At 45.7% G+C, this 27,527-nt stretch overlaps 1 protein-coding gene across 2 annotated transcripts; it reads left to right on the forward strand.

The window, feature by feature from the left end:
• Nucleotides 1-1,257: 1,257 nt before the first annotated feature.
• TBC1D20 (TBC1 domain family member 20) lies at nt 1,258-27,527 on the forward strand. 2 transcript variants are annotated; one of them, XM_032218927.1, is made up of 8 exons: nt 1,258-1,389; nt 12,726-12,911; nt 14,984-15,064; nt 18,798-18,984; nt 20,575-20,676; nt 23,441-23,582; nt 24,593-24,777; nt 26,583-27,527. In XM_032218927.1, the coding sequence occupies exons 1-8, from the start codon at nt 1,344-1,346 to the stop codon at nt 26,839-26,841; spliced, it is 1,188 nt and encodes a 395-aa protein (XP_032074818.1). In that variant the 5' UTR covers nt 1,258-1,343; the 3' UTR covers nt 26,842-27,527. The 2 variants fall into 2 exon arrangements, with proteins under 2 accessions (XP_032074818.1, XP_032074819.1); XM_032218928.1 differs by lacking the exons at nt 1,258-1,389; nt 12,726-12,911 and adding an exon at nt 14,484-14,575.

A 27,527-nucleotide genomic window follows, 5' to 3' on the forward strand; every position in this document is an offset into this window, starting at 1 on the left:
TGAATAAAAAGGCAGGATATAAATCTGCTTCTGCATTGTCCTTGTTTCTAGTAAGGACAGTCCTTGACTTACAACTACAGCTGAGCCCCACATTTCTGTTGATAAGTGAGACAATTGTTACATGAATTTTGCCCCATTTTACGACCTTTCTTGCAGCGGTTGTTAAGTGAATCACTGCAGTTGTTAAGCTAGTAACATCATGGGTTGTTAAATGAATCGGGCTTCCCCGGTAACTTTGCTTGTCAAATGGTCATAAAAGGGGGGAATCACGTGTCTCTGGGACATTGCACCTGTCATAAATATGAACCCCTTGCAAAGCATATGTTGTATGTTATGTGTTTGAATTTTTGACCAGGTGACCATGGGGATGTGGCAACGGTCGTAAGTGTGAAAAAACAGTCATAAGTCCCTTTTTTCAATGTGTTGTAACTTTGAACTGCCACTGAAATGGAAGGTTATAAGTGGACAACTACAGGCAGTCCTCGACTTATAACATTTCACTTAGTGACCATTTGAGGCTACAACGGCATTTTAAAAAGCAACTTATGACCATTTTTCACACTGACGACCTTTGCAGCGTCTTCGTAATCACATGATTACGGATGCTTGACTCACATTTATGACGGTTGCAGTGTCCTGGGGGTCACATCATTTTGCAACCTTCTGAGAAGGAAAGTCAATGGGGAATCCAGATTCACTTAACAACCGTGTTATTAATTTAATAACTGCAGTGATTCACTTAAAAACCATGGCAAGCAAGGTGGTAAAATAAAGCAAAAGTCAAATTACTCACTTAGGAACATAAATGTTGGGCTTTGTGGTCGTAAATTGAGGACTATCTGTATCTGTAGATCAGCGTTTCTCAACGTTGGCGACTTTAAGTCCTGTGGACTTCAACTCCCAGAATTCCCCAGCCAATGAGAGCTGGCTGAGGGATTCTGGGAGTTGAAGTCCACAGGACTTAAAGTCGCCAAGGTTGAGAAACACTGCTGTAGATAGATTAAAATGTAAGCAGAGAATCCATTCTGAATTTTCTATCTCTATATTTTTTTTCAATTTTCACCCCTGAAGCTTGCACTGCGCATCTCTCTACATTTTTCTATCTCTCCAGGGAAGCCCTCCTCTCCCCCCGACTTTATGAATCACAGGAGATGGGCGGGCTGGCGCATGCGCCTCAGGAAGGTACGATCGGCTGTTTACGCCTCCGCGGCGCGTCCCGTAGGCGATTGGCGGAGGCGGCGTGTACGTAGTTGGAAGGCGGGACCGTGTGCGTGGACAAGGGAAAAAGGAAGACACGGAGTCCGGCAGGCCGCCGGGATGAGCCTCTGCGGTGGCCGGAGACCATGACCCAGCCGAGGCCGCCACGGCTGCATGGCAACGCGGAGCGAGGTACGTAGGCAGGCCCGTCGGGCCTGAGCTGGGCCGCCCGCCGGTCGGCGATCTCGGGGGACGCGAGGCCTTCTCCTCTGAGGTAAAAGTTGATGCTGCTCTGAGGGGAAGGGAAGGGGCGTGGCCTCCTTTGACGGGCTGAGGCAGCCAATCAGAAGAGTCGGCGCCGCCCAGAGGCGGGCGATGAGGCACTTGTTTGGCCCCTCCTCCATGAAGCCCAGGGCAAAGACAGGCAGGCAGGAATCCAACCGGGCGAGTCTCGCCTGCATTATCCGATGGGGACGCTCCAGCTCTTTCCCACCTCACAGGGTTGTGGTTGCGGTGAAAATAGGAGGAAGGCCTATCCGATATGTTGGCTGCCTTCAGTTATTTGTAAAGAGATACATTGTGTGTCTGTACACATGTAGCCCTCAACTTACAGCATATAGTAACACATATGTAGACTTTAACTTACAGCATATAGTAACACACATGTAGACTTTAACTTACAGCATATAGTAACACATATGTAGACTTCAACTTACAGCATCACATATGTAGACTTCAACTTACAGCATATAGTAACATATATGTAGACCTCAACTTACAGCATATAGTAACACACATGTAGACTTTAACTTACAGCATATAGTAACACATATGTAGACTTCAACTTACAGCATATAGTAACACATATGTAGACTTCAACTTACAGCATCACATATGTAGACCTCAACTTACAGCATATAGTAACACACATGTAGACTTTAACTTACAGCATATAGTAACACATATGTAGACTTCAACTTACAGCATATAGTAACACATATGTAGACTTCAACTTACAGCATCACATATGTAGACTTCAACTTACAGCATATAGTAACATATATGTAGACCTCAACTTACAGCATATAGTAACACACATGTAGACTTTAACTTACAGCATATAGTAACACATATGTAGACTTCAACTTACAGCATATAGTAACACATATGTAGACTTCAACTTACAGCATCACATATGTAGACTTCAACTTACAGCATATAGTAACACATATGTAGACCTCAACTTACAGCATGTAGTAACATATATGTAGACCTCAACTTACAGCATCACATATGTAGACTTCAACTTACAGCATATAGTAACACATATGTAGACCTCAACTTACAGCATATAGTAACACATATGTAGACTTCAACTTACAGCATCACATATGTAGACTTCAACTTACAGCATATAGTAACACATATGTAGACCAACTTACAGCATATAGTAACATATATGTAGACCTCAACTTACAGCATGTAGTAACACATATGTAGACCTCAACTTACAGCATATAGTAACAAATATGTAGACCTCAACTTACAGCATCACATATGTAGACTTCAACTTACAGCATATAGTAACACATATGTAGACCTCAACTTACAGCATGTAGTAACACATATGTAGACCTCAACTTACAGCATGTAGTAACACATATGTAGACTTCAACTTACAGCATATAGTAACACATATGTAGACCTCAACTTACAGCATATAGTAACATATATGTAGACTTCAACTTACAGCATCACATATGTAGACTTCAACTTACAGCATATAGTAACACATATGTAGCCCTCAACTTACAGCATATAGTAACACATATGTAGACTTCAACTTACAGCATATAGTAACACATATGTAGACCTCAACTTACAGCATATAGTAACATATATGTAGACCTCAACTTACAGCATATAGTAACACACATGTAGACTTTAACTTACAGCATATAGTAACACATATGTAGACTTTAACTTACAGCATCACATATGTAGACTTCAACTTACAGCATATAGTAACACATATGTAGACCTCAACTTACAGCATATAGTAACATATATGTAGACCTCAACTTACAGCATATAGTAACACATATGTAGACTTTAACTTACAGCATATAGTAACACATATGTAGACTTCAACTTACAGCATATAGTAACACATATGTAGACTTCAACTTACAGCATCACATATGTAGACTTCAACTTACAGCATATAGTAACACATATGTAGACCTCAACTTACAGCATGTAGTAACACATATGTAGACCTCAACTTACAGCATATAGTAACACACATGTAGACTTTAACTTACAGCATATAGTAACACATATGTAGACTTCAACTTACAGCATCACATATGTAGACTTCAACTTACAGCATATAGTAACACATATGTAGACTTCAACTTACAGCATGTAGTAACACATATGTAGACCTCAACTTACAGCATGTAGTAACACATATGTAGACCTCAACTTACAGCATATAGTAACACACATGTAGACTTTAACTTACAGCATATAGTAACACACATGTAGACTTTAACTTACAGCATATAGTAACACATATGTAGACTTCAACTTACAGCATATAGTAACACATATGTAGACTTCAACTTACAGCATCACATATGTAGACTTCAACTTACAGCATATAGTAACACATATGTAGACTTCAACTTACAGCATCACATATGTAGACTTCAACTTACAGCATATAGTAACACATATGTAGACTTCAACTTACAGCATCACATATGTAGACCTCAACTTACAGCATATAGTAACACATATGTAGACTTCAACTTACAGCATCACATATGTAGACTTCAACTTACAGCATATAGTAACACATATGTAGACCTCAACTTACAGCATATAGTAACACATATGTAGACCTCAATTTACAGCATATAGTAACACATATGTAGACTTTAACTTACAGCATATAGTAACACATGTAGACTTCAACTTACAGCATATAGTAACACATACGTAGACTTCAACTTACAGCATATAGTAACATATATGTAGACCTCAACTTACAGCATATAGTAACACACATGTAGACTTTAACTTACAGCATATAGTAACACATATGTAGACTTTAACTTACAGCATATAGTAACACATATGTAGACTTCAACTTACAGCATATAGTAACATATATGTAGACCTCAACTTACAGCATATAGTAACACATATGTAGACCTCAACTTACAACATGCAGCTTCAACTTACCAGATATAGTAACACATGTAGTCCTCAACTTACAACACGTAGTAATACACGTGGTCCTCAACTTACCAGATGTAGTAACACACGTAGTCCTCAACTTACAGCATGTAGTAATACACCTAATCCTCATCTTACAGCATATAGTAACACATATGTAGTCCTCAATTTGCAACATGCACTATCACATATTCTCAACTTACCAGATGTAGTAACACATGTAGTCCTCAACTTACAACACATGTATAACACGTCATCAACTTACAACATGTAGTAACACATGTAGTCCTCAACTTACAACATGTAGTAACACACATCCTCAATTTACAACACATAATGCACATATCGTCCTTAACTTACAACCTGTAACTCATGTAGTCCTCAACTTACAACATGTAGTAACACACACATGTAGTCCTCAACTTACAACATGTAGCACACTTCCTTAACTTACAACACATAACACACACATAGTCCTCAACTTACAACACATAGTAACACACATGTAGACCTCAATTTAAGACACGTAACACACATCCTTAACTTATAACACATAATAGACATAGTCCTCAACTTACGTGTAGTAACATACATTCTTAACAACATGTAACACACATGTAGTCCTCAACAACACATAACATACCCGTAATCCTCAATTTACAACACGTAGTAATGCACACACGTCCTTACAGCAGTTCATTTAGTGACCGTCCAAAGCTACAAGGGCGCTGATAAAAAGTGACTTCTGGCTGTATTTCACACTTACAACCATTGCGGTGTCGCTGTGGTTCCATGATCAGAATTCAGACACTTGGCAACTGACTTGTATTTGTGGTGGTTGCAGTGTCCTGGGGTCACCTGATCCCCTTTTGTGATCTTCTGACCAGCGAAGTCGATGAGGAATCCCGATTCGCTTAACAACCTTGTCACTTGCTTAGCAGCTGCAGTGATTCATTAAACAACTGTCGCAAGAAGGGTATAAGATTAGGGCAAAATTTCCTTAACCAATGTTAAGCAGTAGAAATTTTGGACTCAATTGCGCTTGTAAGTCATGAACTCTGTGTGTGTGTGTATTTGTTATATTTGTGCTGATAAATAAATAAAGGGAGACAAGTATAGATCTATTTCAAGCTATTTAGCTCTCATCAGCTAGCCATACCCTTACTGGGAATCGAGCCTGTGCTGTATTGCCACTAACAGGCTCGATTCCCAGCAAGGGTATGGCTAGCTGATGAGAGCTAAATAGCTTGAAATAGATCTATACTAGTCTCCCTTTATTTATTTATCAGCACAAATATAACAAATGTAACAAAAAGGCAACAGTAAAAAATATTGGGTTTCTGTCTGGATGGTCTCTTGTGACGAGCCGAAGGACAGAGAATGGAAGTAGTGATCTTCCTCCCATATTTGGGCATACCGGGGGTTGTAAAATCTAAATATGTGTGTGTGTGTGTGTACACACACACACAGAGTACAGATAAACATGCACCTATTATTATGCACATGGACACGACCTTATATTTTAAATCTAGACTTTGTGATTTTCTCCAGTTCTTCCTTTTCTTCTCTGCAAAGTCCACTGTGCAAACTTTTTTTTAATTTTCTCATTGTGATCATTCTTTTCACCTTTTATTGATTTTATTGTGTTTCTGTGTATATATTTATATGTGCGTGTCTGTGTGTGTATGCATATGTATATATGTATATGTACAGTAAATGAATGTGCATATGGAGAGCAGGAGGGCAGAGTGTGCTCAATTTACAACCGAGCCACTCATTTCCATTACTCACTTTGTTAAATGAGTTTTGCCTCGTTTTATGACCTTTCCTGCCACAGTGGCTAAGTGAACCACAGCAGTTCTTGAATTAGTAACACGGCTGTTAAGTGAATCTGCCTTCCCCATTGATTTTGCTTGCCAGAAGTTCTCAAAAAGGTGGCCAAGTGACTCCGGGGCTAGGAAACCATCATAAATGTGAGTCACTTACCAAGCATCTGAATTTTGGTCACTGGGAATGCTTCAGCAGTTGTGAATGTGGAAAAACCCATTGTAGGTCATTTTTTCCCAGTGTTGCCTGTTGTAATTTCCAACAGTCACTAAACAAATTGTTGCAAGTCAAGTATTACAAGCAGTTGTAGGTAGTGATGGAGACAGAGATGTTACTTAGCCTGGTAAACAAAACATTCAGAAACCAACCCACAAGCTCGGAGGACGAACCTCCACCCTCCTAGAGATTTATGGATATGGATGGATGCTTGGGTGTGTGTTTACATCTGTGTGTGAGAAAAAAATACTCCCTATTTTCCCTAATTTTCTATTAAATCTTCTACATATGTGACCATTTATTTTTGCTAGCCCCGGCAAGCTTAATGGGAGAAAAATCCAATCCACAGCTTGTTCTGATTTAGGCTTCCCCAAAAAGCACAAGGCAGATTCCTGGTCCCCACAAAACCCCTTTTATTAAAGGAATGTGAATTCCTCTCATCCGCCTTCAGCCAAGGCCTGGCAAACAGTCTTTCAAAGGTGTATTTGTGACCACAGACCTTATCTAGCTTGGAAAGCTGCCATGTCGATATTTTCCAAAGGAGGAGCTGTGCAAGGAAATACTTGGCACAGAGTCTCTGAGATTCACGGACAGATCTTCACGCTCCTGAAACGAACAAATGAATTACTTCCTGCAAAAGCCCACTCCCCTTTCGCTCCTCTTTTGTTTCCTATGGGAGGGGTCATTCACCGTCCACCTGTGGCTTTACTCCCAAATCAACCCTGATTTCTCAGCTGTTCTTCTGGCAACTCTGCGCATGCGCATACTGGGAACAGGCTCCAGCTGTTTGTCTGCCCCACTGATATCTGACTCCAAAGGCAGCTGAGAACTGCCAGACGGCCTCGGCCCCCTCTCTGCCTCCAAAGCAGAGCCCTCCTCCGAGCCTTTCCCAGCCTCCAGGACTGGCCCATCTTCCTCCCCAACCTCCTCACTGTCCGAATCTGCTGCTTGCTCTGTTGGCAGGCCACAACATAGCTGTCTCCCAAGTCAATGTGTGGGGAGAGATAGGGCATTGCCAGTGGTGCTTTTCAAATAATTTGCCAACCGGTTCTCTGCCCTAATGACCATCTGGGTAGGTGGGGCTCGGTGGTCATGTGGCCGGGAGGGCGTGGCCAACTCAAGGTCACTCAGGTCGATGGGCGCTTCGCCTTAGCTGTTACAATGGTAATAAGGGTTAACCGGAGAGGCAGTTTCGGTAAGCAGAGCAATAAAGATTAGGCTAGAAACAACACCAGAATGTTTCCTTCCTGCCTTCCTTACAGGATTAGCCCTGTAAAGTGGGAAAAAAGCAAAAGGAGATTTCTTCCAACAACCGGTTCTCCGAACTGCTTAGAAAGTTACCAACCGGTTCTCCCGAATAGGTGCGAACCGGCTGAATCCCACCACTGCGCATTGCCTCCTGCAAATGAATGCCAAGGGACGAGAGCTTATTACGTTCTGCTCTTCAGTCCCTCCAGCAATGTAGCGGGAAAGGAAGGGAAGGATAACAACACCCCATTGTATAAATCAATCAGCACTTCCTCAGCATAAGCTGAAATCAGCATAAAGTCAGGAGTTTCGGCAGGATTTTTTGCTCTGGTAGTATTTTATAGACGTTGAGCCTTTGCTGGGAATAGAATAAAAGAGTAAATTTTGTGTATTCAGTAGTCACTTCAGTCTGTGTAATCATCAGAGGATGGGTGGCTTCTCAGAAAGCCCCAATTCCTTTATACTCTCGAGAAAATACAGATATTTTTTTCGACTTAACGGACGCAATTGGGAGCAGAGTTACTGTGGCTAAGCAAGGTGGCTGTTAAATGAATCCCAGCCATTTTTGCCAGGGTTGTTAAGCGAATCGTACGATTGTTCAGAGAAAAAATATATCCACCTGGTCGTTAAGCAAATCACGTGGTCAATAAGCGTATCCAGCTTCGTTTGTTGGTTGGAAGGCTGCTGGGGAGGTCCCAAATGGCCACCCCCATTTGGGATGGGGTACACCTGTCACAAATCCATGCCAGTTGCCTAGTGCCCAAATTTTGATCACGTGACTCTAGGGTGCCGAGAAGTGCAAGGGCCAGTTGTAAATCAGGGATTTTTTTCCCCACATTTATGACAGTCGCAGTATCCTGGAGTCACGTGATCCCCTTTTGCGACCTTCTGACAAATTCAATGCAAAAGCCAGGTTCACTTAACAGCCTTGTTGCTAATTAAGCAATTGCAGTGATTCACTTAACAACTGCAACAAGAAAGGCCATAAAATGGGGCAGAATTCACTTCAATGTCTCAGCAGCAAAAGTTCAGGGCTCAATTGTGGTCGCAAGCCGAGGACTAGCTGCATTAGGTGTGTTTCCCTCTTTGAGTGACTTATAAAGGCGAGATAACAATCTAGTAAATGAATAATATCTCCTTTTGCAACTTTTATTCACGTGATGGGGGCTGTGGGTGAGAATCCTGTTCGCTCCTCAACCTCTCCTTCCTTTTAAAATATATGCTTTTAAGGTTGAAGGCTTTTAAGTAGCCATGATTACACTATTTGTATCTCAATTTCTCTTTTATTTTAATTGCCTGTGCTTTTGATGACATTTGACCTTGGGGAGAGCATCTTTGCTTTGATGCTGGAGACAAAAATAAACTTGCCTTCCATTACTTTGTCCCTGCAGAAAAAATGGCTTAGTTCTATAGATAGTCCTTGACTTATGACCACAATCAAGCCCCAGATTTCTGTGGCTAAGTGAGCCCGTGAAATGAGGTTTGCCCAGTTTTACGACCTCTCTTGCCGCAGTGGTTCAGTGAATCCCTGCAGCTGTTACGTTAGTCCTGCGGTTGTTAAGCGGCTTCCCCATGGACTTTGGGTCACAAAAGGGGATTGCATGACACTGCAGCCCGTCATAAATACGAGTCAGTTGCCAAGCATTTAAATTTTGGTCACGAGGCCATGGGGATGCTGTAACGGTTGTAACTCTGAAAAGCCATCAGTCCCATTTTTCAACGCCGTTGTAACTTTGAATGGTTACTAAATGAACTGTTATAAGTTCACGACTGTCTTTAGTGGAAATCTGGTTCTGTTTTTTTTTATATTAATACAATACAATGGCAGAGTTGGAAGGGACCTTGGAGGTCTTCTAGTCCAACCCCCTGCCTAGGAAGGAAACCCTATACCACTTCAGACAAATGGCTATCCAACATCTTCTTAAAGACTTCCAGTGTTGGGGCATTCACAACTTCTGGAGGCAACTTCTGTTCCACTGATTCATTGTTCTAACTGTCAGGAAATTTCTCCTCGGTTAGAAGTTGCTTCTCTCCTTGGTTAGTTTCCACCCATTGCTTCTTGTTCTACCCTCAGGTGCCTTGGAGAATAGTTTGACTCCCTCTTCTTTGTGGCAACCCCTGAGATATTGGAAGGCTGCTATCATGTCTCCTCCAGTCCTTCTTTTCATTAAACTAGACATCCCCAGTTCCTGCAACCGTTCTTCATATGTTTTAGTCTCCAGTCCCCTAATCCTCTTTGTTGCTCTTCTCTGCACTCTTTCTAGAGTCTCCACATCTTTTCTACATTGTGACCACCAAAACTGAATGCAGGATTCCAGGTGTGGCCTTACCAAGGCCTTATAAAGTGGTATTAACCCTTCAAGGGATCTTGATTCTCTCCCTCTGTTGATGCAGCCTAGAACTGTGTTGGCTTTTTTGGCAGCTGCTGCACACAGCTGGCTCCTATTTAAACGCTTGTCCATTAGGACTCCAAGATCCCTTTCATGGTTACTACTGTTGAGCAAGGTACCACCTATACTGTACCTGTGCATTTCGTTTTTCTTGCCTAAATGTAGAACCTTACTCTTTTCACCATTGAATTTCATTTTATTAGACAGTGCCCAATGTTCAAGTTTGTCCAGATCCTTCTGTATGTAATTAAGCTGATAGTTCCTTACCTTGCTTTGCTAGGCAAGGAAATAAATCTTCAATTCTCCGCCTGAGATTGGGAAAAATCGAATGTAAAGAATCCATTCAGAGAGTTGACAAGAAAAAACACATTGTTCAATTTGGAGGGAACGGAGGAGGAAAAAGAATGTGTCCAAAATGAAATGTCAATCAAAATAAAAGGGAGGGGAAAATGACAAAATCTATTTTTGGAACTGGGCCGGCTGTTCGACCGTTTGTTATAAAAAAATGAAGGTGCATTCTGCATAGTTCATATAACTTCATGCAACCATATCAGCTTTGGTATTTGCCCTTTTACAATCTGCATTAGACCATTTTCCTCCTCTTTGTTTTTCCTTCTCATTCTGGAAAGTATTTGGGTCAGGTCTCCTAACGCATTTCGGCTTGGTATTCTTTAAAGCCGGCGAGATTTAGAACTTGGGAAATGTGCCACACGCGGAGCTGAACAGGCTGCGCAGTTACCTGTCCCAAAATCCTTTTGTAAATATCCAGCATTCAGATCATTGTATTAAATCCAAGCCAAAGGACAATTAAACCCTCCCAATCTGATTACTCGAGTATGAATTCTAAAACTTCCCATTAGATATGCAATTGGGTAAGAGGGGTGTTATGAAAGAGGGATTTGAATACAAACAGGTTGTGCTGCTTCATTCTGGACTCACTGAAGTGATTGTGTTATTCCACACACCCCCAGTAGTTTCTTCCTTGTCCTGCTGATAATGAGGCTTGTGAAATAAATAATTGAGGATTAGCAACTTTTTCATGGCTTTGGTCAGATATGTAGGGCATTCGTGGTTTAAATGCAAAATTTCTAGGAGCGTTGGATGCTTTTTACCTCCCAATATTTCTTTGCTCCTTTATCTTTCAATTTAAATCTCTTTTGGTTTTGGTTGGGGGGGGGTGCCATCTTTGTAAAACAGCCTTCTGAAGTGAGGATGTTTGTTTTCTCAGTCTGTGTTCAAGTTAGGAAGCAAGGATGGGACTTCATTCTGAAAATCCTTGTCAGCTGGCTGGACTGATGCCCGTTGGACTTCCCTTCTTGGGCTTCGGTGCTGAGTTAATTTATTATTCGATTTTTATCCCACTTTTTATTACTTTATAATCAACTCAAGGTGGCCAACGTGCCAGGCCTAATGCTCCTCCTTCCTCCTGTTTTTCCATAACAACAACCCTGTGAGGTGGGTTGGGCTGAGAGAGAGTGATTGGCCCAAAGTCACCCACCTGTCTTTCATGCCTAAAACAGGACTAGAACTCAAATCTCACCGGCTCAAGGTTGGCTCAGCCTTCCATCCTTCCGAGGTGGGTGAAATGAGGACCCAGACTGTGGGGGCGATATGCTGACTCTGTAAACCGCTTAGAGAGGGCTGAAAGCCCTATGAAGCGGTATATAAGTCTAACTGCTATTGCTATTGCTAACTCACTGTCTCCTGGCTATTGACCCAAAGTCACCTACCTGGTTTTCATGCATAAGACAGAACTAGAACTCACTGTCTCCTAGTGATTGACCCAAAGTCATCCACCTGTCTTGCATGCGTAAGGCAGAACTAGAACTCACTGTCTCCTGGTGATTGGCCCAAAGTCACCCAGCCAGCTTTCATGCCTAAAGCAGGACTAGAACTCATTGTCTCCTGGTGATAGACCCAAAGTCACCCACCTTGCTTTCTTGCCTAAGGCAGAACTAGAACTCACCGTCTCCTGGCAATTGACCCAAAGTCGCCCAGCTGGCTTCCATGCCTAAGGCAGAACTAGAACTCACATCTCCTGATGATTGGCCCAAAGTCACCCAGCTGGCTTTCATGCCTAAAGCAGGACTAGAACTCACTGTCTCCTGGTGATAGACCCAAAATCACCCACCTTGCTTTCTTGCCTAAGGCAGAACTAGAACTCACCGTCTCCTGGCAATTGACCCAAAGTCGCACAGCTGGCTTCCATGCCTAAGGCAGAACTAGAACTCACTGTCTCCTGGTGATTGGCCCAAAGTCACCCAGCCAGCTTCCATGCTTAAAGCAGGACTAGAACTCATTGTCTCCTGGTGATAGACCCAAAGTCACCCAGCCAGCTTTCATGCCTAAAGCAGGACTAGAACTCACCATCTCCTGGCAATTGACCCAAAGTCGCCCAGCTGGCTTCCATGCCTAAGGCAGAACTAGAACTCACCGTCTCCTGGCCATTGGCCCAAAGTCACCCAGCTGTCATCGGTGTCTAAAGTGGCGCTAGAACTCACCGCCTCCTGCTTTCTAGGCCGGATCCTTATCCGCTACGCCAGGCGTGATGGTTGGTGGGAGAAACGGCCCTCGGCTGACGTAGGTTTCCGTCTCTTTCAGACTCCGACACCAAGCAGAAGAGGAAGTTAGCCGAGATCTACCAAGTGCTAAGCAATGAGCCGGTGGACATTGCTCCCCTCCGGCGCATGGCTATCAGCGAAGGAGGCCTCCTCCTGGACGAGATCCGCTGCAAAGTGTGGCCCAGGCTGCTCAACGTGAACACCGACGACCTGCTGCCTCCGCCAGGTGAAGCCCTTCCGGGTTCTGACCCCCTGCCCAGCCTTGGAGCGTCGGGGTGGGGTGCCAGCCCCTCTGCACCCGGAACATTTCCAGCCCTTAATTCGAGTCCCTGGTGCTCTCTGAGCTCGGTTGCTTTCCTGCAGACCTCTTATTACCTGACTAGGGAAAATCATCAGTGTGAGAAGGGAGTGGGGTTTGCGGAGAGGAGAAGGAGGATTGTGGAGTCCTTGGGGCTCTCTGAGCTTGGCTCTTTCGCTTCCAGACATTTCATTGCCCAGCTAGGTAACGTCATCAGTGCTAGAACGGGGGGTTGCGGGGGGGGCGGAGGACAAGGATGGCGTGATCCTTGTTGCTGTCTGAGCTTGGCTGTTGTTTTCTTGCCGATGTTTCGTGACCAATTGGGTTATACCATCAGTGCTAGAAGGGGGTTCCACCACAAAACCGCGTTTGACTAAAGCGCGCTCGACGAAACCGCGTAGCTGACGTCATCACAGGGCGACAACAGCGCGGAGACAGAAGCACGCTGTAAACGCTAAACCTAAAATTAACCCCTAAACCTAAACCTAACCGCCCTAAACCTAATCCTAAACCTAACCCTAACCCTAAACCTAACCCTTAACCTAACCCTAAACCTAACCCTTAACCTAAAACCTAACCCTTAACCTAACGCTAAACCTAACCCTTAACCTAACCCTAAACCTAATCCTAACCCTTAACCTAACCCTAAACCTAATCCTAACCCTTAACCTAACCCTAAACCTAATCCTAACCCTTAACCTAACCCTTACCTTAAGTTGAATCGGCTTGCTTTCAAAGCGCTATTTAAAGCGCCCTTCTTTCTTCGCGCTCGCTGTTGTTGCCCTGTTGATGACGTCAGCGACGCGGTTTAATCAGGCACGCTTTAGTCGAGCGCGGTTTTGTCGTGCCACGCTAGAAGGGAGCGGGTTTGGGAGGAGGAGGAGGGCTAGTGGGATCCTTGGTGCTCTCTGAACTTGGTGGTTTTCTTGTAGACTTTTCATTACCCAACTAGATTACATCCTCAGTGCTACAAAAGGAGTGGGGTGAGATGCTCACGGAACAAACAAGCTAACCGTAAACAACAACTTATTCAAGGAACCACCAAGAACGCTCCCACCAACACTGGCAGGGCAAGCGACTAGCCCATAAGGAAACAGTTAAAAAAACAACACACACACTCCTTTCTAACCCTGAAGATATTATCTAGTTTGGTCATGAAACGTCTTCAAGTAAACAGCCAGGCACCAAGGACCCCACAATTCAACCCTGAGCTACATTTATTCCGTGATCCGACAAATTTTTTCTTCCCAATGAAGGCAAAGCTGTGCTTTGAAGAGATTGTAGTGGGGGAGCTGGTTTAGTCTACAGGTAGTCCTCGACTTATAACAGTTCATTTAGTGTCCATTCAAAGGTGCAACAGTACTGAAAGCACTGACATGACCATTTTTCACACTTTACAACCATTGCAGCATCCCCGTGGTCACATGATTTACATTCGGATGTGTGGCAATTGACTCGAATTTATGACGGTCACAGTGATCCCGTTTTGCGACCTTCAGACAAGCAAAGTCAATGGGGGAAGCCAGATTCACTTCACAACCAGGTTACTAACTTAACAAATGCCATGATTCACAACAACTGCGATGAGAAAGGTGAGAAATGGGGCAAAATTCACCTAACAACTCTCTCTCTCTTAGCAACATAAATTCTGGGCTCAGTTGCGGTTGTAAGTCGAGGACTACAGATACTCTTGTGTCTGAATTTTGATCTCCTGACTGCGGGGATGCTGCAATGGTCGTAAGAGTGAAAACTGGTCATAAGTCCCTTTTTTAAGTGATGTTGTAACTTTGAACGATCGCTAAATGAACTGTTGTAAGTCGAGGACTTTTTAGAATGTTGGTTAGTTGGAAAATGAGACTCCCGGTCTGCCTGAAACTCCTTAACCATCTTTTTAAGAGGCCTGGCTTGAAATTGTCATGGTTTAACAGCCTATATTCTTAGTTTCCTGGTCTGCCTTTATAATTACAATTAACTATCCTATTTTTCGGTGTTCCGTTTAGAGGAAGAACTTCGGGAAAATAGCAAGGATTATCAGCAAGTCCTGTTGGACGTAAGGCGATCCCTCCGACGTTTCCCGCCAGGTATGGTGATCGGTCGATCCTTTTTCTGACCATGAAAACTCACAGACTGTCCTGCCAAATAATCTCGGTTGAAACAGACTCAACGTCAGGGTTCCAAATAGCATCCAGAATTAAATCAGAGTCCGAGGCAAAGGATTCCTCAAAGTTCCAATTGATGAAGAGAGCCATGTTGGCACATCTGGGGAAACCTGAATCTGAAAGCTTCCCGGTTTTCCCCACTCAGTTGAAAGTTCAAGATCCTGCCTCCCACACCCACAAGTCCATCCCATGGTCCAATCTCCCACTGCCACGCTAGCAGTTTCCACCCATCCAGTTCCTGTCAGGTGCAGAGACAAAGGATGACCTTGGCTGTCTAGAAAGAATGTTGTTATGGCTACATATCATCTAACTCCATACAATCCCCACCTCCCATTTCCCCACAGTAGAAAAATGCAGGGAAGAATAATGGAAAGTGTGGCAGATCGAAGACCCAAAAGGAAAGATGGCTGCAGGCCTGACGCTCACTTGCTCTGGAGAAGCGGAAGGATCACAGGTAGCCTTCGACTGACAACAATTCATTTAGTGACCGTTTGAAGTTACAGCGGTGCCGAAAAAAGGGACTGACAACCATTTTTCACAGGACCATTGTAGCATCCCCAAGGCAGGGGATCAAAATTCAGACGTTTGGCAACTGATTCATATTTATGGCGGTCACAATGTCCCTGGGTCACGTGATCCCTTTCTGCAACCTTCTGATAAGACAACCCAGTTGTTAAGTGATCTGTGCCCCAAGTTACGACCGTTGTTAAGCGAAGTACTGCAGTGTCTCGCATTTTAAGGTCTTATTAGTTTATCTCCTTTGTTATTTATTTATTATTTTATTTTAATCTATATAAAAAAGGCTGTATGCATGTATGTTCCAGCATAACTCTGGAGCGCCTCGAGCAATTTCAACCAAACTTGGTACACAGATGACTTACCCTCTGGAAACAAATACTGGTGTGTGTGTGTGTGTTAAGACACCCCTGGGGAGCCTTTGTCTGTGTGTTCCAGCATAACTCTAGAACGCCTGGCCCGTTAAGGAGAGCGAGTGTGGCGTCCTAAGAGCAGCAATTGTTTGTGATGTCAGTTCCTTTGCAGCTTCCTCTGGAAAGCCAGCCGTGATGTTCGCCCCCCAGTGGACCAATGGGGAAGCGCCTGATGGGTTTGGAGCAAAGTGCCAGAATTGTACACAGGGCGGGAAAGAGGAGCGCATGGGAGTGGGAAGGGAGAGGGCAGGTATGATGGGCATGGGAGGTGGTGGATATCTGCAAAACCTGGCAAGGAGCCTCGGAGAGTCACGAACCAATGAAGCGAACTAATGGTCTCCTGCAAACTCCACTCCCCTTCCGCTCCTCTTTTATTTCCCCTGGGAGGGGCCATTCACCTTCCACCTGTGGCCTTACTCCCAAGTCGACCCCTGTTCTTTAGCTCTTCCCTTCGCCAGGCAACTCTGCGCATGCGCATACTGGGAACAGACTCCAGCTCTCCCAGCCAGATAAGGTCTGTGACCGAAAATCCTCCCTCGAAAGACTTTGCTGGATGTGAAGGAGCAGAATCCACGGTCAATTAATAAAAGGCGATTTTGTCGGGATGAGGAGTTTGCTTCCTGCTCTCGGGAAGCCTCAGTCAGAACAGCGATAGCAAGAGAAATGAAAAGGTGGGAAAAGGAGACAGAGCTGTGGGAATTAAGTGTTCGGCGAGAGCCATGGCACCGGGTGGAGACGGGACGGCTATCTTTGTGTCTAGTTGTTTTGGCAATTACGGTCTATCTCGAGAACTCCCCGGGCAGGATCCTTCCCTTCCCCAGCTCAACCCACTGCTTGCGATCCTTGTGGCTATAGCAACCCCCCCAAGTGGCTCAGGAGGAGTCGATCTTTAGAGATCTTTTTCCCGGTGGATCTGCCTGGTGCTTCCTCTCAGCTGGGTTGCTGTCAGCTCCACATTGTGACCTTCCTCTGCCACTCTCAAATTATTGAGTCCTTACCATGCCATTCGGTTGCTAACTCCCACACTCCAGGTCAGTCCTCAACTTACGATCCCATTGAGCTCAACGTTTCTGGGATGTGGGTTTTGCCTCCGTTTTACGAGCTTTCTTGCCACCGTGGTGAGGTGACTCGCTGCAGTGGATAAGCCAATCACCTGGTTGTTAAGTGAATCTGGCTTGCCCATTGACTTTGCTTGGGACACAGCAACGGTCGTAAGTATGAACCAGTTGCCAAGCATCTGAATTTTGATCACGTGACCCCCCCAGGGATGATGGTTGTGAAGTGTGAAAAACGGTCACGTCACATTTTGAATGAGCTGTTGAAAGTCAAGGACCACCATCCTAGCTTGTTGGTTCTTTAGAATGGAAGCGAATAGCAGAGCTGGAAGGGGCCTTGGAGGTCTTCTAGTCCAACCCACTGCTCAAGCAGGAGACCCTAGACCATTTCAAACAAATGGTTGTTCAGCCTCTTCTTAAAAATCTCCAGTGTTGAAGCATTCGCAACTTCTGAAACGGAAGCTGTTCCACTGATTCACTCTTCTCAAGAAACTTTTCCTTAATTCTAGGTTGCTTCTCACCTTGATTGTGAGAATGGGATTCAGATAAGCATCTTCTTCCTTCTTAGGTTGCTTCACTCCTCCTTGCTTCCCTATTTCTAGGGAACCCTAACCTTACAGAGGAATGATTGAGTCTGTCATCTGCACCTCCATAACTGTCTGGTTTGGCTCTGCAACCCAACAAGACAGACATGGACTTCAGAGGATAATTAGAACTGCAGAAAAAACAATTACTGCCAACCTGCCTTCATTGAGGACCTGGACACTGCAGGAGTCAAAAAGAGGGCTGTGAAAATATCTACAGACCCCTCGCATCCTGGACATAAATTGTTTCAACTCCCACCCTCAAAACGATGCCATAGGGCTCTGCACACCAAGACAATTAGACACAAGGACAATTTTTCCCCAAATGCCACCACTCTGCTAAACAAATAATTCCCCTCACCGCTGTCAAACTATTCACTAAGGCTGCATTCCTATTACTATTCGTCTTCCCATTGTTCCTATCCCCCATCTCCTCCCACTTATGACTGCAGGACTGTCACTTTGTGGCTTGTATCCTTGCGATACAAGCCACAAAGGATATTGATTGTTTCCTGATTGCTTATTTGTACCCAATGACTATCATTAAGTATTGTCCCTTATGATTCTTGATGAATGTATCTTGTCTTTTTATGCACACTGAGAGCATCTGCACCAAAGACAAATTCCTTGTGTGTCCAATCAGACTTGGCTAATAAAGAATTTCTATTCCATTCTATTCTATTCCATTCTATGTCCTGTCCTGTCTTGTCCTGTTCTGTTTTATTCTGTTCCTTATTTCTATTCTATTCTATTCAGAATTCTCTTCTTTTCTCTTCTTTTATTCTATTCTTTATTTCTATTCTATTCTTTTACTCTATTCTTTATTTCTATTCTATTCTTTTACTCTATTCTTTATTTCCATTCTATTCTTATTTAGAATTATCTTATTCTATTCTATTCAGAATTATCTTTTTCTATTCTATTATATTCTTTATTTCTATTCCATCCCATCCCACCCTATCCTATTCTTATGATTCTTGACGAATGTATCTTCTCTTTTTATGCACACTGAGAGCGTCTGCACCAAAGACAAATACCTTGTGTGTCCAGTCACACTTGGCCAATAAAGAATTTTATTCTATTCTAGACATGCCCGATGAGCAGAGAGAGGGTCTCCAGGAAGAGCTGATAGACTGCATCCTGCAGGTTCTACAACGCAACACGCAACTCCATTATTACCAGGGATACCATGACATTGTGGTCACCTTCCTTCTCGTGGTGGGGGAGAGGCTGTCTGCCACCCTGGTGGAAAAACTATCAACCCATCATCTCAGGTACTTCTATTATCTAGCATTTCTCAACGTTGGCAGCTTAAAGATGGGTGGACTTCAACGCCCAGAATTCCCCAGCCAGCCAGTTTGGCTGGCTGGGGAATTCTGGGCGTTGAAGTCCACCCATCTTTAAGCTGCCAATGTTGAGAAACACTGCTTTAATTGATTGAAATATCTGTAGCTCAGTTTATGTGATTGGAGCATTGCTGGTCTGTTCTGATCTGGGCTTCCTTAAAAAGCATGAAGCGGAGTCTTAGTCCCGGCAAAACCTCTTTTATTTACACGACTGTGAATTCCTTTCATTCACAGTCCGCCAGGCTTAGCAAACAGTCTTTCCAAGGAATATTCATCAACACGAACCTTATCTCGCTTGGCGAGCTGCCAGATAATTAGTTTCCAAGCATAAAACTTGGCATAGAGTCTCTTAAAGTCACAAACAGAACTTTCCACTCTTGAAACGACCGAAGGAACAAATTGTTTCCTGCAAAAGCCCCCTCCCCATTCGCCCCTCTTTTGAATCCTATGGGAGGGGCCAATCACCCAGTGGCTTTACTCCCAAGTCGACCCTGATTTCTGAGTTGTTCTTGTCTTCTGGCAGCTCTGCGCATGCGCACACTGGGAACAGGCTCCTGCTGTTCCTCTGCCTCACTGCTGTGTAGCTCCCTCTATGCCTCCGACGCAGAGCCCCCATCTGAGCTTTCCTCAGCCCCCCAGGACTGGCCCATGTTAGCTCTGCTGGCCGCCGGTGGGCCACAACATGGTCACCCTGAATAGAGGTAGTGCTCAACTTACAACAATTCATTTAGTGACAGTTCAAAGTTGCAACAGCAGTGCAAGTGACTTACGATTTTTCACATTTATGACCTGTGTCGCACGCTGATCAGGTGATCAAAATTCAGGTGGTTTCATATTTATGGCGGTCGCAGTGTCCTGGGCTCTTATCATCCCCTTTTGACGATTAAAGTCAATGGGGAAGCCAGATTCACTTAACAACAGGGGGGACTCACTTATCAACCGCAGTGACTGACTTCACAGGCGTGGCAAGAAAAGGAGTAAAACGGGGCAAAACTCACTTAACAAATGTCTCATTCAGTAAAGTTTGGGCTCGTAAGCCAAGGATTCTTTGTGCTGTACTTAAAATCCAGAAGAGTCATATTTTTTTCCATTGTAACACAAAAATCCCTTTAGGTGCCCTTCACGTATAACACATCCAAACCCTTTACATGGCATGTTTGTGGGTGTCTTATTTCCCACCTCTTGCCCTCACCTTTAACCCTAAATTCCTGCCCCCCTAACGAAATGAACACATTTCTGATGTTTAAACCAAAAACAGGACAACACCCCCAAACGAGACTCCAGCTCCCCTCCAGGATCTCAGACAAAAATGCTGCCCGTCTTCATTTCTTAAACAGCCTTGGAGGAGTATAATAAACACAAATGTTTCTCGGATTGCAGTTTGCATCACTTGCATTGTGCCCTTTGTGTTGTTCCTGTGATTATGCAGGTTGTTCATTGTGTGTGTGTGTGTGCGCGCGCGCAGGCGCTTCGCCCTTGTTGCATTCTAACTTTTGCTAATCTTTTCTTTGGTTGCAGGGATTTTATGGACCCAACCATGGAAAACACCAGACACATTTTAAATTATCTGATGCCCATCATAGACCAAGTGAATCCGGATCTCCATGATTTCATGCAAAGGTATTCTAAGTTTTAGGGGTTTCCCCCCCCCCCCCAAGTTCAGGTAGTCTTACAATCCTTTGTTTAGTGACTATTCAGAGTTAGAACGGCACCGAGAACAGTGACTTACAAACAGTTTTCACACAACTCTTGTAGCATTCTCATGTTCACAAAATCAAAATTTGGGTGCTCAGCAACTTTGTATGTTATTTAAGAGTTGCAGCATCTAACACATGATTTTCGTTGGGAGCCCTTCCCTCTCCCCTCCCCCTACCTTCCTTCCCTCCTTTCCTTTCCTTCCCTCACTCCCTTCCCTCTTTCTTTCTTCCTTTCTTCCTTCTTTTCCTTCCTTTCCTTCCTACATTACCTCCCTCCCTCCCTTCTTTCCTTCCTTCCTTCCCTTACTCTCTTCCCTTTCTTTTCCTTCTTCCTTTTCCTTCCGTCCTTCCTTTCCTTCCTACATTACCTCCCTTCCTTTCCTTCCTTCCCTCGCTTCCCTTTCTTTTCTCCCTTCCTTCCTTCTTTTCGTTTCTTCCTTTCCTTCCTACATTATCTCCTTCCCTTCTTTCCTTCCTTCCCTTCCCTCTTTCTTTCTTCTTTCCTTCCTTCCATCACTCCCTTCCTTCTTGTGTTCCTTCCTTCCTTCCTTTCCTTTCTACATTACCTCCCTCCCTTCTTTCCTTCCTTCCCTCCCTCCCTTCCCTTTCTTTTCTTTCTTCCTTCTTTTCCTTCCGTCCTTCCTTTCCTTCCTACATTACCTCCCTTCCTTCTTTCCTTCCCTCCCTCCCTCCCTTTCTTTTCTCCCTTCCTTCCTTCTTTTCGTTTCTTCCTTTACTTCCTACATTATCTCCTTCCCTTCTTTCCTTCCTTCCCTCTTTCTTCCTTCTTTCCTTCCTTCCCTCACTCCCTTCCTTCTTGTGTTCCTTCCTTCCTTCCTTTCCTTTCTACATTACCTCCCTCCCTTCTTTCCTTCCTTCCCTCCCTCCCTTCCCTTTCTTTTCTTTCTTCCTTCTTTTCCTTCCGTCCTTCCTTTCCTTCCTACATTACCTCCCTTCCTTCTTTCCTTCCTTCCCTCCCTCCCTTCCCTTTCTTTTCTCCCTTCCTTCTTTTCGTTTCTTCCTTTCCTTCCTACATTATCTCCTTCCCTTCTTTCCTTCCTTCCTTCCCTTTCTTTCTTCCTTCCTTCCTTCTTTCCTTCCTTCCCTCACTCCCTTGTGTTCCTTCCTTCCTTTCCTTTCTACATTATCTCCCTCCCTTCTTTCCTTCCTTTCCTCACTCCCTTCCCTCCTTCCTTCCTTCCTTATTTTCCTTCCTTATCTCCCTCCCTCCCTGCCTTCCTTGTCATACGATCACCACTCATAAGCTTCCTAGCCAGCTTCTGACAAGCAAGTCAATGAGAGAAGCCAGATTCACTTAACGACTGTATGATTCCCTTAAAGGCAGTGATTCGCTTAACAACTGTGGCCAGAAAATGGGGCAAAACTCACCTAACAATTGCCCCACTTAGCAATGAAGATTTTCTGCTCCGTTGTGGTTGTAAGTCAAGGACCAGCTATAAGGAGGCTTTCAATCTTTTATTAGTGGCAACATTTTGAATTAAGCAAGAATTGGTGGGAGCTCCTCCATCACTGGAGGTTTGCAAGAAGAGATTTGTCTGAAATGGTCTAGGGTAGCGATGGGGAACCTTTTTTGGCTCGCTTGCCATAAGCGGGGGGAGCGCAGGGGGGGGGTCGTGGGCGGGCATGCCGCACCCATAATGCAATGCGCGTTACGCACCCCACCACGCGTGCGCGCAGGACAGGCACTCCACCCCATTTTTTGCATGCTTTTTTCGCCCTCCCCAGGCTCCAGAGGCTTTACAGGAGCCTGGGAAGGGCAAAAACAGCCTCCCCCATCCCCCCCGGAGGCTTCAGGAGCTTTCCTGAAGCCTCCGGAGTGCAAAAAACCGGCCCTAGGGGCAAACCAGAAGCTCAGGAACAGTTTAAGCCCTCTGGAGCCTTCAGGGACCTTCAGGAGGCTTCACTGAAGCCTCCGGAGGGCGAAAAACGGCCCTACAGCCAAACCAGAAGTCCGTTCTCAAACTTTCGGTTTGCCCATAGGGCCGGTTTTTCGCCCTCCGGAGGCTTCAGTGAAAGCTGAAGTGAAAGGGCGAAAAACAGCTTTAAAAGAAGGCCGAAGACAGCCGGCGCACGCTGGATGCCTCGCATGCCCTAACAAATGGTTCTGTGTGCCACCTGTGGCACACATTCCATAGGGTCGCCATCACGGGTCAAGGGTCTCCTGCTTGAGCAGGGGATTGGACTAGATGACCTCCAAGGTCCCTTCCAGATCTATTCTGATTGAGATTGGGGTTGGGAGAAGCCGGGTTTCCACCGAGTTGATCTTGAGCCGAGGTGGTGCAGTGGTTAGGGTGCAGCACTGCAGGCCACTTCAGCTGACTGTTATCTGCAGTTCGGCTGTTCAAATCTCACCGGCTCAAAGGTTGACTCAGCCTTCCATCCTTCCGAGGTGGGTGAAATGAGGACCCGGATTGTTGTTGGGAGCGATATGCTGACTCTGTAAACCGCTTAGAGAGGGCTGAAAGCCCTATGAAGCGGTATATAAGTCTAACTGCTATTGCTATTGCTATTCTTTTTTAGGCTCCATTTGTGTTTCCCTTGAAGGAAAAGAATCTCGTTACGTTGCAATTGTCTCTCTCTGAAGAGAGGAAGAGAGTCTGTTTGCTGAGTGGATACAGATATTATATTAAAACATTTTCCTCTTCTTTTTTGTTTCCCCCCCCTAGAGCCGAAGTGGGAACCATCTTCGCCCTCAGCTGGCTGATCACCTGGTTCGGACACGTCCTGTCCGACTTCAAGCACGTGGTGCGGTTATACGACTTCTTCCTCGCCTGCCACCCGCTGATGCCCATCTACTTTGCAGCAGTGGTAGGTGCCCGGAGGGAATGCCGGGTGGGCCAAGCATGGATGGGGATAGGAGGAGGAAGAGGAGAGCCATTCCAATATCTCAGGGGTTGCCCCAAAGAAGAGGGAGTCAAGCTATTCTCCAAGGCACCTGAGGGCAGAACAAGAAGCAATGGGTGGAAACTAATCCAGGAGAGAAGCAACTTAGAACTGAGGAGAAATTTCCTGACAGTTAGAACAATTAATCAGTGGAACAGAAGTTGCCTCCAGAAGTTGTGGATGCTCCAACACTGGAAGTCTTTAAGAAGATGTTGGATAGCCATTTGTCTGAAACGGTATAGGGTTTCCTCCCTAGGCAGGGGGTTGGACTAGAAGACCTCCAAGGTCCCTTCCAATTCTTCTATTGTGTTGTATTGTATTCTGAAGGGGACCAATCTTGCTCTCCGGTCCTGAGACCCTAGGGGGGCTAACCAGGAGCCCCGCAGAGCCCCCCAAGGAGGACAGGAACAACAACCGCATCTGACTCGTGATTTCCCTTGGGCTAATCCCTTCCCTTCTCTTTCCAACCCCTCCACCTTCCTTCCTTCCCTCCCTCCCTTTCCTTCTTTTCCCTATCTTTCTCTCCTTCCTTCCTTCCCTCCCTCCCTTTTCTTTTCCTTATCTTTCTCTCCTTCCTTCCTTCCCTACCTTCTTCTCTCCTTTTCCCTTTCCTTCCTTCCCTCCTTCCCTTTCCTCGCAATCCCCTCCACCATTATTCCCTCTCCTCCTTTCCCCCTTCTCCTTTTTCCTATTTCCTTCCTCCCTTTCCTCTTGTTCTTCATTACTCTTTCCTCCCTTCCCTTCTTTTTTCTCTTCCCTTACAAATCTCACCAGTTCCAACTGGTTGTGGTGGTGTACAATTCCCCCCCCCCAATCTAACTCAAGGGAAGACGCCTTGTTTGGAAAGGCTTGGGTGGGAGCCTTTGGCCTCCTCGTCATCCCAAACCTAGAAGGGGGATCAGCCGAGCTGAGTTCTTCGTTGCTTCCCTTGGCAGATTGTGCTCCATCGGGCACCGGAGGTCCTGGCCTGCGACTGTGACATGGCTTCCGTCCACCATCTGCTGTCCCAGATCCCCCAGGACCTCCCTTACGAGATGCTCATCAGTCGGGCTGGAGACCTCTTCGTTCAGTTCCCGCCTTCAAAGCTCGCCCAGGAAGCGGCTCAGCAGCAAGCCGAGAGGTGAGGAGAAGCCTCCGTCCCTGGGGTTTTGGGCCCAGTGGGCACCACGCCACCATTCCCTGGCAAGACCTTCGTGGCATTCAGTTCCTGTATCTGCCAGGGTTCCAAATAGCATCCAGAATTAAATCAGAGTCCAAGGCAAAGGATTCCTCAAAGTTCCAATTGATTAAGAGAGCCATGTTGGCACATCTGGGGAAACCCGAATCTTAAAGCTTCCCGGTTTTCCCCACCCAGTTGAAAGTTCAAGATCTTGTCCCCCACACCCACAAGTCCATCCTATGGTCCAATCTCCCACTGACACGCTGGCAGCTTCCACCCATCCAGTTCCGTTCAGGTGCAGCGGTGAAGGGACAAAGGATGACCTTGGTTTTCTAGAAAGAATGTTGTTATGGCTGCATAGCATCTCACTCCGTACAATCCCCAACTCCCATTTTCCCACCATAGAAAATGCCTAGCAGAATAATAGAAAGTGTGGCAGGCCAAAGATCCAAAAGGAAAGATGGCTGCAGGCCTGACAGTATCTGTGTTACTCGCCCTGGTAGAGTGCCGAGAGAGGAAGGAGGGGCCTTGATGTTCAAAGCACTCCGTCCATTTCTGGAAGGTTCTACAGGAGCCATTCCAGAAGGATCAGGGGTTGCAAGACTAAGCAACACAGTTGCTAAGTGAGTTTTGCCCTTTTTCCCAACCTTTCTTGCCTCAGTTTCTTAAGTGAATTACCACAGTTGTTAAATGAGTCGTTCACTTAACAACTTCATGGTCGTTAAGTGAATCTGGCTTCCCCACATTGACTTGGCTTGTCAGAAGGTCGCAGAAAGGGATCGCGTGACCCCAGGACACTCAAACCATCATAAATAAGAATCAGTGGCCAAGCGTCCGAATTTTGTTCCCGTGATCATGGGGCTGCTGCAACGGTCGTATGTGTGAGACATGGTCCTACTAAGTCACTTTTTTCAGGTTTAACATTTTCATGTAGTTATATTGGTAGCTCAGTGGGTAAGACGCTGAGCTTGTCAATGAGAAAGGTCAGCAGTTGGGCCGTTCAAATCCCTAGCACCGCGTAACAGAGTGAACTCCCGTTATTTGTCCCAGCTTCTGCCAACCGAGCAGTTCAAAAGCAGGTAAAAAATGCAAGTAGAAAAATAGGAACCACCTTTGGTGGGAAGGGAACAGCGTTCTGTACGCCTTCAGCATTGAGTCATGCCGGCCACATGACCACGGAGACGTCTTTGGGCAGCGCTGGCTCTTCTGCTTTGGAACGAAGATGAGCACTGCCCCCTAAAGCCAGGAACGACTAGCACATATGTGCGAGGGGAACCTTTACCTTTTTATGGAGTTATACAATAATATAAAATACAAAAGTAAATGGAAAAGCAGTGGGGCGGGAACGTGACCCAACAAATGCACGCACGACAAAACCGCTCTGACAAAACCGCAGCGCTAAAACTGTGACGTCATCAACGCGACGACAACAGCGCGGCAACAGAAGCGTGATTTAAGTTAAGGTTAGGGTTAGGGTTAGGTTTACAGCGCGCTTCTGTTGCCGCGCTGTTGTCGCTGCGCTTCAGCGCTCATTCGTCGGCATGCTTTAGAACTCGCGGTTTTGTCACCGCGGTTTAGTCGGGCACGCTTTTGTCGTTCACCCTTTTGTCGGTGAACCGGGTGGGAAAGGGCGAAGAGCCAGCCCCCTTTTCAGTGCCGTTGTAACTTCAAATGCTCCCCAAGCTAATGGTTGTAAGTGGAGGACTGGCTGTATTTCACAACTGAAGTCCCTCTCCTTTTTTCTTCCCTCCCCTTCCCCGCGGCAGAACGGCGGTTTCCACCTTCAAAGACTTCGAGCTGGCTTCATCCCAGCAACAGCCGGACACCATCCTCCGTCAGCGCTTCCGAGAACAACACCGGGTGGAGGAGAGAGCCAAGTCTCTCTTAGCGACCAAACCCAGGACCAACCGCTTCGTCAAGCTGGCCGTGATGGGGCTGACGGTGGCGCTGGGGGCGGCCGCCGTGGCGGTGGTCAAGAGCGCCCTCGAATGGGCCCCCAAATTTGAACTCCAGATCTTCCCCTAAGGCTGAAGGACGGAAGGAATGTCCTTTCTCATCCTCCGCTCCGCGAGCTGAAAGCCACCTCGGTGGAAGACAAGCTGAGTTTTGAGGCCAGCAGCCCCGAATCCGTTCCCTTCCACAAGCAACCATCGGCCGTCGGAGAGCGGACCGTTGCCTTGGGCTGCCCCAGGGTGCGTGGTCTCAACTTCTGCTCGCTCTTCCAGCCAGCAAAGGTGCAACTCTTCTCCACGGACCCCCCTTCTGTCCCCCGTCGTCCGCGGGATGAACAGAGACGTCTCGGCGTGCCCGTTCGGAGGAGGAGATTCGGTAGTGTTCCTGCGGTTTTATCCAAAGCAGAGACCCCTTCCCTGGGATCTTGAGAACGAGCGATTCTTGGTCTCCTGTCTTAACCCAAAATGGGAGAAGAAATATGGAAGAAGAAGAAAAATTCTCAGTGGTTGCCAACGGCAGGACTGGATTCTCGCTAGTTCTCGTTTCGATATTTTGTGTCAGCAGAGGAAAAAAAAAACCGTTAACGCACGGAATGGATCAGCAACTGGGCAACTTTTAAGACCCGTTTTAGACTTTTAGGAATTCTGGGAGTCGAAGCCCACAAATCTTCAAAGCTGCCGAGATCGGACACCCTTGGAATGGATCTTCTTAGGACTTTCAAACTGATCCGTTGCCATGCAAGCCGGGGGGAGGGGGGG

This window comes from Thamnophis elegans, chromosome 5 (genome assembly GCF_009769535.1).
Source record: "Thamnophis elegans isolate rThaEle1 chromosome 5, rThaEle1.pri, whole genome shotgun sequence".
In the NCBI taxonomy this organism is placed as follows: Eukaryota; Metazoa; Chordata; class Lepidosauria; order Squamata; family Colubridae; genus Thamnophis; species Thamnophis elegans.